This window comes from Pan troglodytes, chromosome 15, assembly GCF_028858775.2.
Source record: "Pan troglodytes isolate AG18354 chromosome 15, NHGRI_mPanTro3-v2.0_pri, whole genome shotgun sequence".
NCBI lineage: Eukaryota > Metazoa > Chordata > Mammalia > Primates > Hominidae > Pan > Pan troglodytes.
Window position 1 is genome coordinate 33,884,236 of NC_072413.2, and position 13,719 is coordinate 33,897,954.

Sequence of the window (13,719 nt, forward strand, 5' to 3'; positions counted from 1 at the left end):
TCTCTATTCTACCTTGTATCTTATACATTTTTCTACTTTTTATACTATTTATTATATTGTGTTGCCTCATTTGTGTCTCTAATTTTTAAATTCCACGAGAACAGGGAGTATCATGTTTACCTCTGTTTAGTGCCTAGCAGAACGCCACACTCATATTTTATGATAAATAAATGTTTAATAAATTTAGTGGGCAAGAAAACAAAAACTTAGAAGTATAGCTTTTTCATATTAACAGCTAGACTTCTGGAAGACAAAGATGATATAGAAAAAGATGAACAAGTAGTTATCCAGAAATTATTCATAAACTGGATTTGGAATTCTACACCATAGCCTGCGACACTAAACCGAAGGATTCTTGGCTAAAAATGGAGGCCGGATGAGGTAGCTCACGCCTGTAATCCCAGCACTTTGGGAGGCCGAGGCAGGTGGATCACTTGGGGCCAGGAGTTTGAGACCGGCCTGGCCAAGATGATGAGACCCCCCCGCCCCCGACACATCTCTACTAAAAATACAAAATTAGCCAGGCATGGTGGTGTACACCTGAAATCCCAGTTACTTGAATGGCTGAAGCACGAGAACCGCTTGAACCTGGGAGGCAGAGGTTGCAGTGAGCCGAGACTGTGCCACAGTACTCCAGCTTGGGTGACAGAGTGAGATGACTCCGCCTCAAAAAAATTTAAAAAATTTAAAATAAAAAAAATAAAAATGTAGTATATGTCTCTTTTAAAGATGAAGATGATGATGATAAAGTATTTATCAAGAGCTAAACAATCTGTTCAAATGGTGTTTAAACTGAATATGAAGGGAAAGAATAAAAAGTTTTGAGGTAAACACATGAAATCAGTAAGAAATGATAATGGCAGACAGTAGGAAAAGAAAAAAGTATGAAAGCCTCATGTATGCCACACAAGAAAATAACTGGGAATAGGTCCAGAAACATAACTATAGCTTCAGATTTCTGTAAATTAATAAGAACATAAGCAGTAAATAAAACATACTTGAGATTTCAAAACAATATGGTTAAGGGGAGACCTGGAGAATAGAACTCAAGATTGAGATACGACAAGGGAAGAGATGAGAATAATTCTCAGAGGAAACTAATAGAATCTAGAGCAGCCTTGTCTAACAGAACTTTGTGCAATGATGAAAATGGTCTATATTTGCCCATATGGCTATTGAGCACTCGATATTTGCAAACGAGGAATTACATTTTTCATGTGAACTTTAAACTAAATTTAGTGTCAACTGAAAGCAATACACAGTTAGTAGCTACCATAGTGAGCAGCACCGACCTAGAGTCTCTACAACATTTATATATAATGTCAGGCATATAATTAAAAAATAGACATAATAAGAGGAAAATGAAACTCATAGTCAAAAGAAAAAAACTCAATAGAAACGGAGTTAGTGATGACCCAGATACTGGATTTAGTAGTCAAGGACTCTATTTTAATTATTATAAATATGTTAAAGTATCTATAAGAGAAGATGTATATAATTGATGAAGAAATGCAGAATTTCAGATAAGATATGGAAACTTAAAAACAAAACAAAAAGTAACTCTAGAACTGGTAAATACCATATCTGAAAAAATTAAAGAACCCTCATAATGAATTTACTGAGGTAAATGTCACCTAGTAGAATGTTTTCGCAGACAGAGGAGATGTCTTCTTTTAAATGACATATCTCTATATATTTTATCTTTACTTTCTATCTATACAAAAACAAGTGGCTGCCTTTAGAGGTGATTAACTCCTCAGAATTAACAATCTTCAGGCATAGGTAAGAACACAATTTGGCAGAATGTTATGAAATAGAGGTGGACAGAATGTCCTCTAAGGTTCCTTACAATCTTGAGACTCAAAGATTTTATCAAATGGCAATGAAATGTGAACCAAAATATAATTTAGTTATACTTAAATAACAGAAAGGCATTTCACACTATAGTAGATTCTGAACAAGGATAAATTTTTACCATGTAAATATACATACCTTTAAAGTTTTGAAATACAAATATTTTACTAAATAACCACATACTAATCATCAAACAAAATTTAAATTACCCTCTTGTCCATTTCATAAGATGAAGCCTCTGTACTTGGTAAAAGATGGGTGATGGTAGCTATTAGGATCTGTAAGCAAAAAAATTTTTTTTAAAAGGAGCTCTATATATGTCAAATTAATGGTACATCCTAAAACTTGATTGTTAAATGCTGAAGTGATACAAAACCTACTACTGCAAATTTATTCTAAACACATTAACACTGTTATTTCAAAGTAATGTTTAATAGGCAAGCTTTTCAAGTATAGTTAACTATCAATTATTTATAATCCTCATGTACAGAACCAAAATTATACATATTCTGTCAACCATAAATGGATTTCTTCCCAATTCAAGGGGGTAAATCAATATGTACAAACACACAGAAAATACATGTTCATTATAGAAAAATTAAAAGATACAGATAAGAAAAAGACTAATAAAAACCATCATAGGCTGGGCACGGTGGCTCAAACCCATTTTGGGAGCTTGGGCGACAGAGACCCTGTCTCAAAACAACAAAAAACCACGGTAATCCTATCACCTGAAGAAATCTACTCTATTGCCTTTCCAGGCCTTTTGTTTATATATATATACACACACACATATAAGGCTTTTTTAAAAAATGTGACTTTTTATTTATTTATTTTTTTGAGATGGAGTCTCACTCAGCCACCCAGGTTGGAGTGCAGTGGAGCGATCTCGGCTCTGGGTTCAAGTGATTCTCTTGCCTCAGCCTCCTGAGTAGCTGGGATTACAGGTGTGGGCCACCACGCCCAGCTAATTTTTGTATTTTTAGTAGAGACGGGGTTTCACCATGTTGGCCAGGCTGGTCTCGAACTCCTAACCTCAGGTGATCCGCCCACCTCAGCCTCCCAAAGTGCTGGGATTACAGGCATGAGCCACCGTGCCCAGCCAAATGTGGCTTTTTAAATTAACATATATTATACACTGAATATTATTTGAATAAATATAAAGTACACAATACAAAGTAAATGAAAAAGACATTATTTTAAAAAAGGCAAAATCTTCATATACAGTGTTATCATTTACCCTGGAAATCATTTAGTCTTATTTAATTTTTTTATGTGCATGTTAAAAATGTGTAGGTATATATTTATTGTATTTTTATTTTAGCTGTATTGTATGCTATTACGTTTTTAGAAATTATTGCCTCAATGTAGTAAGTAGAAAAATTCCTCTAAATATACTTTATACAGAAAAAGGCTTTACTCACTAGTGTGATACTTACTACATTTAGTGCCGTAATAGAGTCTGGTAAGATGACTGAGTGGGAAAAGCATGAACTATGGAATCTTACAGACCTGGGTCTGAGTCCTGTTCTCTTGGCTTATGACTCTTATGTAGTTATTAAATCCTCAGTTCTCTCATCTTAAATAAGGAGGGGAGATTGGGGACAGGGAAGGGAATAATCTATCTCAAAAAACTTCTAAGAATTATATGAGATATCATATGAAAAGGTGACTGGTACATAGTAGGTGTTTAATAAATATTAGTTCCCATCTGTCCTAAAAATGTTATAAAGATAGGAAGATAAGAATGATAAATTCTGGGTAGGGAGAGCAGATAGCGATTTTTATTTTTTGAGGAGATGGTATTTAAGCCAATCACTGAAAGATGAGGGCACTAGAGGAGAGAAGCAAAGCATTTCAGCTAGGAGGAAGAAAGCCAGGGGTATGTTTAAGTGATGACAAGCAGACTCAGTTGCCTGAACAACATGGCATTTCAAAGGAATCTGTACATGATTCTTAAAAAACCAGTTGGGTTCTCCTGTGAAGGCCCTGAATTCACAGCTAAAGAATTTGGGCTTTATTTTATAGCCAAAGGAAAATCAGAGATTTTTTTTTTTTGGGGGGGGGGTACGTGATATGGTAAGAGCCATGTAAATGTGAATGATGACTTTAAGAGCAAGACCACACAAACCAGGAGAAGGCAACAGCAATATCTCAAGAAAGAAATAATGAAGGACTGAAATACGTCAGGTGTTGCAGGAAGCACAGGAGACACCGAATTAGAATGAATAAAAATTCACAAATGACTGGCTAAAGAGAAAAGAAAAAAAATAATGACCTGATTGTGGTAACTGGATGGTATGTTTTCCCTACTTAAGAGGGAATAAAGCAACATACATGTTTATAAAGACGATGACATAAGTTTACACATAGCATTTAATTTTCACTACAACTAATAAATTGTTTTTTGTTTAACTGTTTGTTGAGCCAGGGTCTTGCTATGTTACCTAGGCTGGTCTCTAAGTCCTGGCCTCAATCGATCCTTCCAACTTAGTCTCCCAAAGTGCCTGGATTACAGGCATAAGCCACCAGGCTGGCCTAATAAATTGTTTCTAGTGCTTTTACTTTGTCCAAAACCAGGAATACAATCTTCTAACATAAAAGACAAGGGAACTATCATGAACTTTGATACCACAAAAAAGCATGATGGGTAGCCATTATTTAGCTATGCAAAAAAATTTTAAAACTATTAAATAATTTTACAATTCAAAGTATCCAAATCTAAAAAAATTTAACAAGGTCATAATAAATAAACGAGAAATTACTTACTTGAATAATTTTCAAGGGAGAATCAGGCTGGTAAATCTGAAGTCTAGGTACATAATGAACCAGCATGTGAAGCATGTTACAAGCTACGTGGGCTACTGTTTTATTAGTAAACTGCAATAATAAAAAAAAAGTTTTAAAAATTTTCATGATGAACTTTTCATCAATGTATTATCTGCTGAAAATTTTTACATTTCATACATTTGTAGGATTATAAATCCTACATTTATAGGTGATTAAGATAAATCTCTAGCTGAAAAATAAAAAAAATCACAACACATTCCAAAGACACATACAACTTTAATTTTCCTTTGTAATGTTTGACTGTCCTCATTAAAGTTTTGTTGCATTTTCTCTTATGTGGATTTATGCAGTGGCCTCTAAACCACTATTCTTTTTATCAATCTTTGCCCTGTTCCAATCAACTATTCACCACACTTCCAAATTAATCTTCTATAGCACTGTTATGATCCTGACATTATGCTTAAAACTCAGAGGACTCCCCAATGGCATAAAGACAAACTTTTTATGCTTCTCTACGTCCACATTTCACCCACACTTCAAACCCCAATGTGTCTCCTCTTTTCCAGTCTTCTCTGATAACTAAGTCAAAATGATTTCTGTTTCTTCCGAACTGAATCAGCAGTTTATATTATACACGCAGTTTATATTATATACCCATTTAGTACTCTCAGGTTTTTATGTTTTATTATTCTCATTTTAATCTTTTTCAGCTATTATTAATATCTTGAAGCTAGTATTTACAATTTTTTCCTATTGTTATCCCTCACTGTCTAGCAATGTGCCTCATAGTAAATATTTAGAAATATCTGTCATGTAACTATTATTTAAAAATATTTATTAGCTACTTTGTATGTTTAGAGTCTTATACAGGTGCTGTGGGTTTTACAAGTCTTAAAACAACAATAATATCATGCATCCTTTCATAAACAAAAAGTACTCATTTATTCATTCAGACTCTCCAAATAATTACATTATTACTACTGAAAAAATCTTTTCTGTCTACAAAGAAGGCACATAACTTGAAAAGATAAAGCAAAAAAACTGAACAGCTCAAGAATTCAGGGAGTGGTAATAAAGATCAAAGAACAGTAAGTTACAAAAATACTAGTTAAAAAAAAAAACAGAAAAACCCTATATATGTCTTAAATGGTGGGTTTCCTTTTTTAGATGTCTACCATATATAGTTTAGGGACAAAGCTAAAATACATAAAAAGTTGAGATAAAAATGGGTCACCATAAAGATACCCTAAATTCAAGAAACAGAACAATTTTTAAGGAACGAGTCAGGATCAAGAAAATAATAGAATAATAAAGTAATGAAAACATTTACTAAATGTTACACAAGATACCATTAATAGTTGGAGAAAAAAATATGCATTCTCTCCTATCTTAATATATTTCACTAAACAGTTTTCTTTACCTTTAAGGAAACACAAATCACATTCAGAGCTTCCTTAATTTGAGGATGATGAGACTCATGGACTAGTTCTTCACAAATCCAAATACCTAAACTACAAAGTGCTACACATCTGCAAAAAAGGCAAACAACAACGGTTACATAAAATGAAACCACCACCACAAACATGACCCACAATCAACTGACACAGAATGAACATGCACTATTTTAAATGAATTAATGAATTTGTTACTCTATACATTAACTGGTAACCAAAGAAGAGAAAGTATGAAGAAAGCAGAATCCCAAAACTTCTGAGCCTAATTTTCTATTATTATTTACTAAGAAGACTACAGGCTGGGATACCACACAACATGTTTTTTAAAAATCCATGTTAGTCTGTTAGACTGACATTGCTATCAAGCTTCCTAAACAAAATGTAACCTGCTTTCAAAATGGAAAGTGTAATTTTATTGACTGATAACAGCAAAATGAACTTAAGTAAAAACATGAAGCTGATGGAATATGTTAAATATTTTTCTATCTTTTAAATTTAACACACCTAGCTACAAATTGTTTTAAAACAAATTGAGAACATAAAATTTATGTAACTTATTTTAAAATCCAACAGAAACAGAACTTGTAGAATTTTTATCCTGTTCCCCAATGTATTGCAAAGCTTCATTTCCGTAGCAATATAATTTCAGCTGGGTGTCAGCTTGAAGAGAGTTATTTTATGATTAGAATCAGTAAGGATTCTACTAGTGTGTTCAAGTTTAAGCTTCTGATAAAATGTATAATGGTTCTAAGTATCAAAACAGTCACCTTCTTCTAGTATCCTGTTATATATGCCATGTCCCGATACTGATATTCTTAATTTTAGTGGAATGCTAAACTTCAGAAAAATTCAATGCAGATTCTTCTTCCTTAACACAGCAGATCAGAAGGTCTTAAGTCTCTTCTTTCAGTCTAGAGTGTTAAGGCTACCAAACTGTTTACTATGAAAATTACCTGAAAGTCTTCTAGATGAAGTCTACTACTTTATTTTTTCCCTATTGTTGTTCACCCATAAATCCTAGGTAATATTTGTAGCACTAAATAACCAAGCTTCGGGTTTAGCTATGGAAACATCTATAATCCTAAAGCAACAATAAACTCTCAAGTGAAGCAAAGCTCTCCGTGGATGCAGCTAACTAAAGGCAGAGACTTAGAACACAAATGTTGAACAATTTTTATTGTAGCAAGAGGAGATAAGAAAGGATATATATATTTTTTTCTTGCATGTAGAGTTTCCTACACCCCCCCTCCACAAGATGTCAAAATAATCTAGATTATTCCCAGCATATAGCTCAACTCTCTGCTCCTGTGCAGACTGGGGGTATTAAGTTTCTTTTTTCTTTTTCTTTTTCTTTTTTTTTTTTTTGAGACAGAGTCTCACTCTGTCTTGCCCAGGCTGGAGTGCAGTGGCGCGATCTCGGCTTACTGCAACCTCCACCTCCCCGGTTCAAGCAATTCTCCTGCCTCAGCCTCCTGAGTAGCTGGGACTACAGGGGCACGCTACCACACCTGGCTAATTTTTTGTATTTTTAGTAGAGACGGGGTTTCACCATGTTGGTCAGGCTGGTCTCGAACTCCTGACCTCAGGTGATCCACTCTCCTCGGCCTCCCAAAGTGCTGGGATTCCAGGCATGAGCCACCACACCTGGCCTGGGAGTATGTTTCTAAAAAAACATATACTAAAAAGGTATAGAAAAACAAGTTGAGACAATGCTTATATTCAACTTCTGGGGTTTTTCCATATTCTCCATAACACAAGCTGTTGTGTTAATGATTTCCAGGTCTACCTCTAGACAGCTACGTTTTAGGCTTCCACATTCTTCCACTTGAGAAGCAACATATATATATATATATATATATATATATTTTTTTTTTTTTTGGTAAAAAAAAAGCAAAAGATCTACAGTCTTAAGCACTAAGGTCAAATTTGGTATTGCCACTTATTAATTGTGCATCTAAAAAGCCTCTGAAGACAAACTGCCAGGGTTCTGTCATATCTAGATGACAGGGCAGATTACTGAAATTCCCTGGGTTCTAGTTTTCTTTTCTATTAAAAGGTGGATGAAAATTATACCTGTCTCATAGAGGTATCACAAAATTCAATGAGATAATAAATATAAGGCACTTAGAACAGTGCCTAGCAAGCACATACAAAGGGCTTTAAAAATGTTAGCTAGCTTGCCTACATCCCCCGTCCCACCAGCTATGCATTATCAGAGACTTACTGTTAACTTTCTAAGCATCAGTATCTGGCTAGCAAAACTGGAAGAAGAGGGTGATTCTATTAAACTCTCAAAATCGTGATGAGAATTAAATGAAACAATATTATACGAAAATCCTTGTAAACTTAATTGGGATTAGCGTAAAAGAACAATTTTCTCAAATATATTTGTTTTTAGTTAGCTTGGCTATTGAGAAAAATATATAATTAAATTTTTTAAAACTGGAGCTATGCCTTAATTTAAACAAATGGTTCACTGTAAATTATTTTCATTTGCTGGAAAAAGATTTAAATTAGAATAAGAATCCAAATAGTCAAAGCCATGATCTGTAACTTTTGAACTTTGGGTCAAAAAATGTGTAGATGATTGGAAAACAGGAGCTTTGCAGAGACGTAGATCTGAGGAGTAGTAGCACAGACCAATATTGTAGCAAATGACGTACTATTAGAATTAGCATCAAGAATATAAAATATGACTTAATGTTATTTTGGGGAAGAGAAGAAACATGGTGTGCTACTAGCAACCTGCTAATTAAAATCTCAATCTTTTTTTGGAAAGGTTTTGTAAAACAGAGAAAATGTCAGCTTTTATTTCTTAAGACATTTAGAAAAAAATCTAAAACTATGACATATTCTATTTTTAAAAATCTTGATCAAATATTTATAAATATTAAAATATACTATTTTCTTAGATATATTACTTTCTATAATAAAATATTTTAATTCAATTTAACAAAAATTCATTGGGTACCTGCTACTGCATTTCAAGGTACTGCATAAAAGACATTGACAAATATAACTGAACAATAAACAAAATGTACTTAAATAAAATAAAATTAAAACAAATCATTTTAGAGATAAAGAGTGAAGTTACTGAAAAAGGTGACTAGGATTCTGTTTATGAAGAAAGGTTAGTATTTAAATCATGAAAAAAAGTAAGAATACTTAATCATTCAAGTAACTTAAAATTGTAATTCAGAATGGCTTTTATGTATCTAAAACAATCTGGGCTGCTATAAAAATTCAGTCAACTTCTAAAATTCCAAACACAAAATAGTTATACTCAGTCTAAGAATATCCGACCTACCGTGCAGGACCAGAGGGCTCATCTCTTGCCGAGCTTAATACAGTTTTGATTATAAGTTCCTAAAATAAGGGGGAAATAGTTAACGGCAATGACTGAGATTTCACTCATTCATTCTACAAATATTTATTAAGTGGTTATTAAAGCAGTCTTTGTTCTCATGTACGTACTTTCAATAAAGAGACCAATATTATTTATAAAAGTAGCTAAATAAATAAAAGTTACTGAAATTTATAGCCAAAAGCATATGTTCAAAAAATAACATTTCTTCCTGATTAGAAGAGTGATAAAGGCAGATAATTAAAGTAGAATTAATAGCTCATAGGTATGAAGATTTTTAAGATTTTGAGAAATATCATTAAAAGTCAGAACCAGATGGCTTCACCAGTGAATTCTACAAAATATTTCAAATAAAGAATTTGAGAAGAATCTTTCTCAAACATTTCCAAAATATTGAAGATGAGTGAATACTTCAAAACTCATTTTAAGAGGCCAGCACTACCCTGACATCAAAGTCAGACAAAGGCATTACCAGAAAAAAAAATTAATTACAGGCCAATATCCTTGATGAATATAGATGCAAAAATCCTCAATAAAATACTAACAAACCAAATTCATCAGCACATTAAAAAGGTCACATGCCATAATTAAGTAGGATTTATCACTGTGATGCAAGGATGGTTCAACATATACAAAGCAATAAAACTAATACATCATATTAACAGAACAAAGGATAAAAATCTTAATAGGTGAAGAAAAAGCACTTAAGTAGAATACATAGCTCAAAGATATGAATATCCTTTCATAATAAAATATAAAATTTTTTTGCATGAAAAATACGACATCCTTTCATGATAAAAACTCAACAAATGAGGTTGTAACTCAACAAATGAAGTTGTATCGAAACATAACAAGCCCACAGATAACATCATAATCAACAGCGAAAAGCTGAGGTTTTACTTTAAGATTAGGAACAAGATAAAGATGCTCACTCTCGCCACTTCTATTCAACATAGTATTGGAAGTCCTAGCCAGAGCAATTAGGCAGAAAAAAGAAAAGGCATCCATTCTTTCTTTTACAACTGTCTCTGTCTACTGATGACACAATCTAATATATAAAAAACCCTACAGACTCCACCAAAAAACTGTTAGAACTAATAAAGTCACTAGAGTAGCAGGAAACAAAACATACAAAAATCAGTTGTGTTTCTATATACTAACAGTGAACTATCTGAAAAAGAAATTAAGAAAATAATCCGATTTAACAATAGCATCGAAAACATCAAAATACTTAGGAATACGTATAACAAAAGAGGTAAAAGACCTGTATGCGGAAAACTATAAAACACTGAGGAAAGAAACAGAAAAAGACAGAAATAAATAGAAACATATCTGTGTCCACAGATTACAGAATTATTAAAACGTCCATATAATCCAAAGCAATCCTACTTCTGGGTATATATATCCAAAGGAAATGAAATTAGCATGTCAAAGAGATAAGTGTACTCCTATGTTCATTGCAGAATTATTTACAATAGCCAAGACATGGAAAAAACCTAAGTGTCCCTTGAAGGACTAATGGATAAAGAAAATGTGACACACCCACACACGTACATGAATACACATACAATAGAATACCACTCAGCCTTTAAAAAGAAGGAAATCTTGTCATTTGTGACAATATGAATCAACCTGGAGGGCATGATGCTATGTGAAATATGTGAGGCACAGAAAGACAAATACTGCATGTTCTCACCTACATGTGGAATATAAAAAGTTGAAGTCTTGGAAGCAGAGAGTAGAACGGTAGTTAGCAGGGGCTAGGGAGTGGGTGAAACAGGAAAACAAGTAAAGGGTACAAAGTTTCAAATAGGCAGGATGACTAAATTCTGGAGACTTAATGTACAGCATGGTGACTACAATTAACAGTGATTACAGGTACTGGTACTGTACACTTGAAACCTGCTAAGACAGTAGATCTTGGTTTCTCTTACTCCCTCTCACCAAAAAAAGGTAGCCATGTGAGGTGATGGATATGTTATTTGGCTTGATCTTTACCACACTGTATACGTGTTATCAAGACATCATATTGTACACCTTAAATATGTGAAATTTTTGTCAATTTTACCTCAATAAAGCTAAGGGAGAATATTCATCCTTAATAATTTGTAAAATATGACAATGAATTTTGAGACAAGTTAAAATATTAGTTAAAATTATGTAAATGAATAAAATATTCAAAGGGGAGAAAACGAAGAACAAATACAAGGGTAAAATATTGAAGTGGATGTATGTTTAGCAAACAGAGAAAAGAAAATTAGTCTATTAAGGAGTCAGAATACTTAGGCAAGAAGTAAATCAAGATAGATTTGTGCAATAAAAGATAAAGAGACATTCAGAAAAGGACAGAAACATCAACAGGGTCAAATATTATAATGGCTCAGGAGAACAAGAATGCCATTAGATTTGATGATTAAGAATTTTGTTCATTGGTTTAAAAAATCATTCATACATTCATTCAATAAGCATTTGTCAGTCATACAATGTAAGTTCCTTAAGTCATATACAATGTAAGTCATATACAATGTAAGTTCCCTAAGAGGATCAACCTTCAACTTTGTAAACTCAGCACCTAGTCCAATTGATAGGAATTTGAGCTTTCTATGTAATATAGTCTGTCTTAAGGGCTGGAGACAAGAAGTTAGCTAAGACACTGTACTTATCCTTAAGAAGTTTACAGTCCAGGGAGAGAGATAGATTTGTAAACAAACAATTAAAATACAGGATCATGTAATATAAAATATGCAGGCAAATCCATAAAGACAGAACATAAATCTGAGTTACCAAGAGTTTGGGGTAGGGAGATGTATACGAGCGTTTCTTTGGTGATGACGAAAATGTTCTAATATTGACTGTGATGATGGTTGCACAATTCTGTGACTATACTAAACATTATTAAATGAGTGAACTGTAAAAACAAAAAAATCAAACAAGGTGATATGTACAAAGTTCTGTGTGAGCAAACAGCTCATCTGAGAAGTCATAAAAGACTTCACAAAGGGGTCTTAGATAAACAGGATTTTGAAAGACAAAGTCAGGAATTATATTCTATGTGTTTGGGGTGATAAAGAGAGGCAAGAAGAGGAGAGTAGAATTATACATACATGACACTTTAGTAGGAGAAAATAGTTTTTCCAAAGCATAGAACCAAGAAACACTATGGTAAGTTCCATGTGGCTGTAGTTTATAGAGTATATGGAATCTGGTTTTGGTGAAAATGTAAAAATCGAATGATAACCATGGTGTGTAACTTCCCCTTTAAATCTTCATTTTCTGACTAAGAACAGTGATTACTTTTTGCTTTCTTCATTATTATTAGAATTGGCCCTAATTTTGGAGATTTGTTTTTCATACAAAAAAATTTATCTTACTTTGGAGATTTGTTGTTGTTTTTAATCACTTCTGCCATTACTGCCTACACAAGGGCCAACAGAGAACAAGGCCACTCTGAAATGCAGATGCGGATAGTATATAGTAGGCGAGGCTAACCCCTAACTCACTCAAAACTGCATTAATAAATTAAAACTACAACTCATCCTTGGCCTTCAAAATCTCCTGAATAAAAGAAACCATAGCTGCTGATGTGCTGATGTACCTTCAGAACAGTAAAAAACAAAACAAAACAAAAAAAGCCATAGCTATTACATCTTTGAAGGGCAAAGGTCAATTTATATAGTTTTTTGTGTGTCACTGGAAATTTGCATTGATTTTATATGTAAGTCAAGTTCACTTGTTTAACAAATGATTTCCTTTTTTGGGGGGAGGGGGTGGGACAAGGTCTTGCTCTGTTACGCAGGCTGGAGTGCGGTGGCACAACCATGGCATAAGTGCTCTTCCCACTTCAGCCTCCCAATAGCTGGGACCACAGGTGTGTGCATTCATGCCCAGCTAATTTTTTATTTTTTGTAGAGACAAGGTCTCCCTATGTTTCCCAGGCTGGTCTTGAACTCCTGGACTCAAGCAATTCTCCCACCTTGGCTAGGATTAAAGGCATGAGCCACCATACCTGGCCTAAAAATTGATTTCTGAGTATATACCAGGTATCAAACAGTATGTTAGGGTACGATGATATAGCAAAAAGACCTTGTGGTATATATATATCTAAAGTAGAAGTCAGACATTGAACACGTAATTACAAGTATAATAAACGTAACAAAGAGATATATGGATGCTATAGAAAGTGTATGCAACATTCCTAACATAAACTGGACTTTTTAAAACTTGAGAAAAAGCAAGTTTAAAAAAAACAAAAACAAA

General features: G+C 33.5%; 1 protein-coding gene across 17 annotated transcripts in view; it reads right to left on the minus strand.

The window, feature by feature from the left end:
• The window catches only part of RALGAPA1 (Ral GTPase activating protein catalytic subunit alpha 1), a 270,569-nt gene that overhangs the window by 111,017 nt on the left and 145,833 nt on the right, over positions 1 to 13,719 (minus strand). For 15 of the 17 annotated variants that reach the window (XR_010150907.1, XM_001141541.7, XM_063792836.1 and 12 more), the window contains 4 exons: positions 9,406 to 9,464; positions 6,065 to 6,173; positions 4,624 to 4,734; positions 2,064 to 2,132 (listed from right to left, as the gene is read on the minus strand). The exons of 1 other annotated variant lie outside the window; for it this stretch is intronic. Coding sequence is in view for 15 of the 16 variants with exons in the window: in XM_001141541.7 (XP_001141541.2) it covers positions 2,064 to 2,132; positions 4,624 to 4,734; positions 6,065 to 6,173; positions 9,406 to 9,464 (348 nt within the window). In the remaining variant the exon portion in view is untranslated. The remainder of the gene's footprint in view (positions 1 to 2,063; positions 2,133 to 4,623; positions 4,735 to 6,064; positions 6,174 to 9,405; positions 9,465 to 13,719) is intronic. One more of the 17 variants, XM_054666496.2, reaches the window with a different exon arrangement.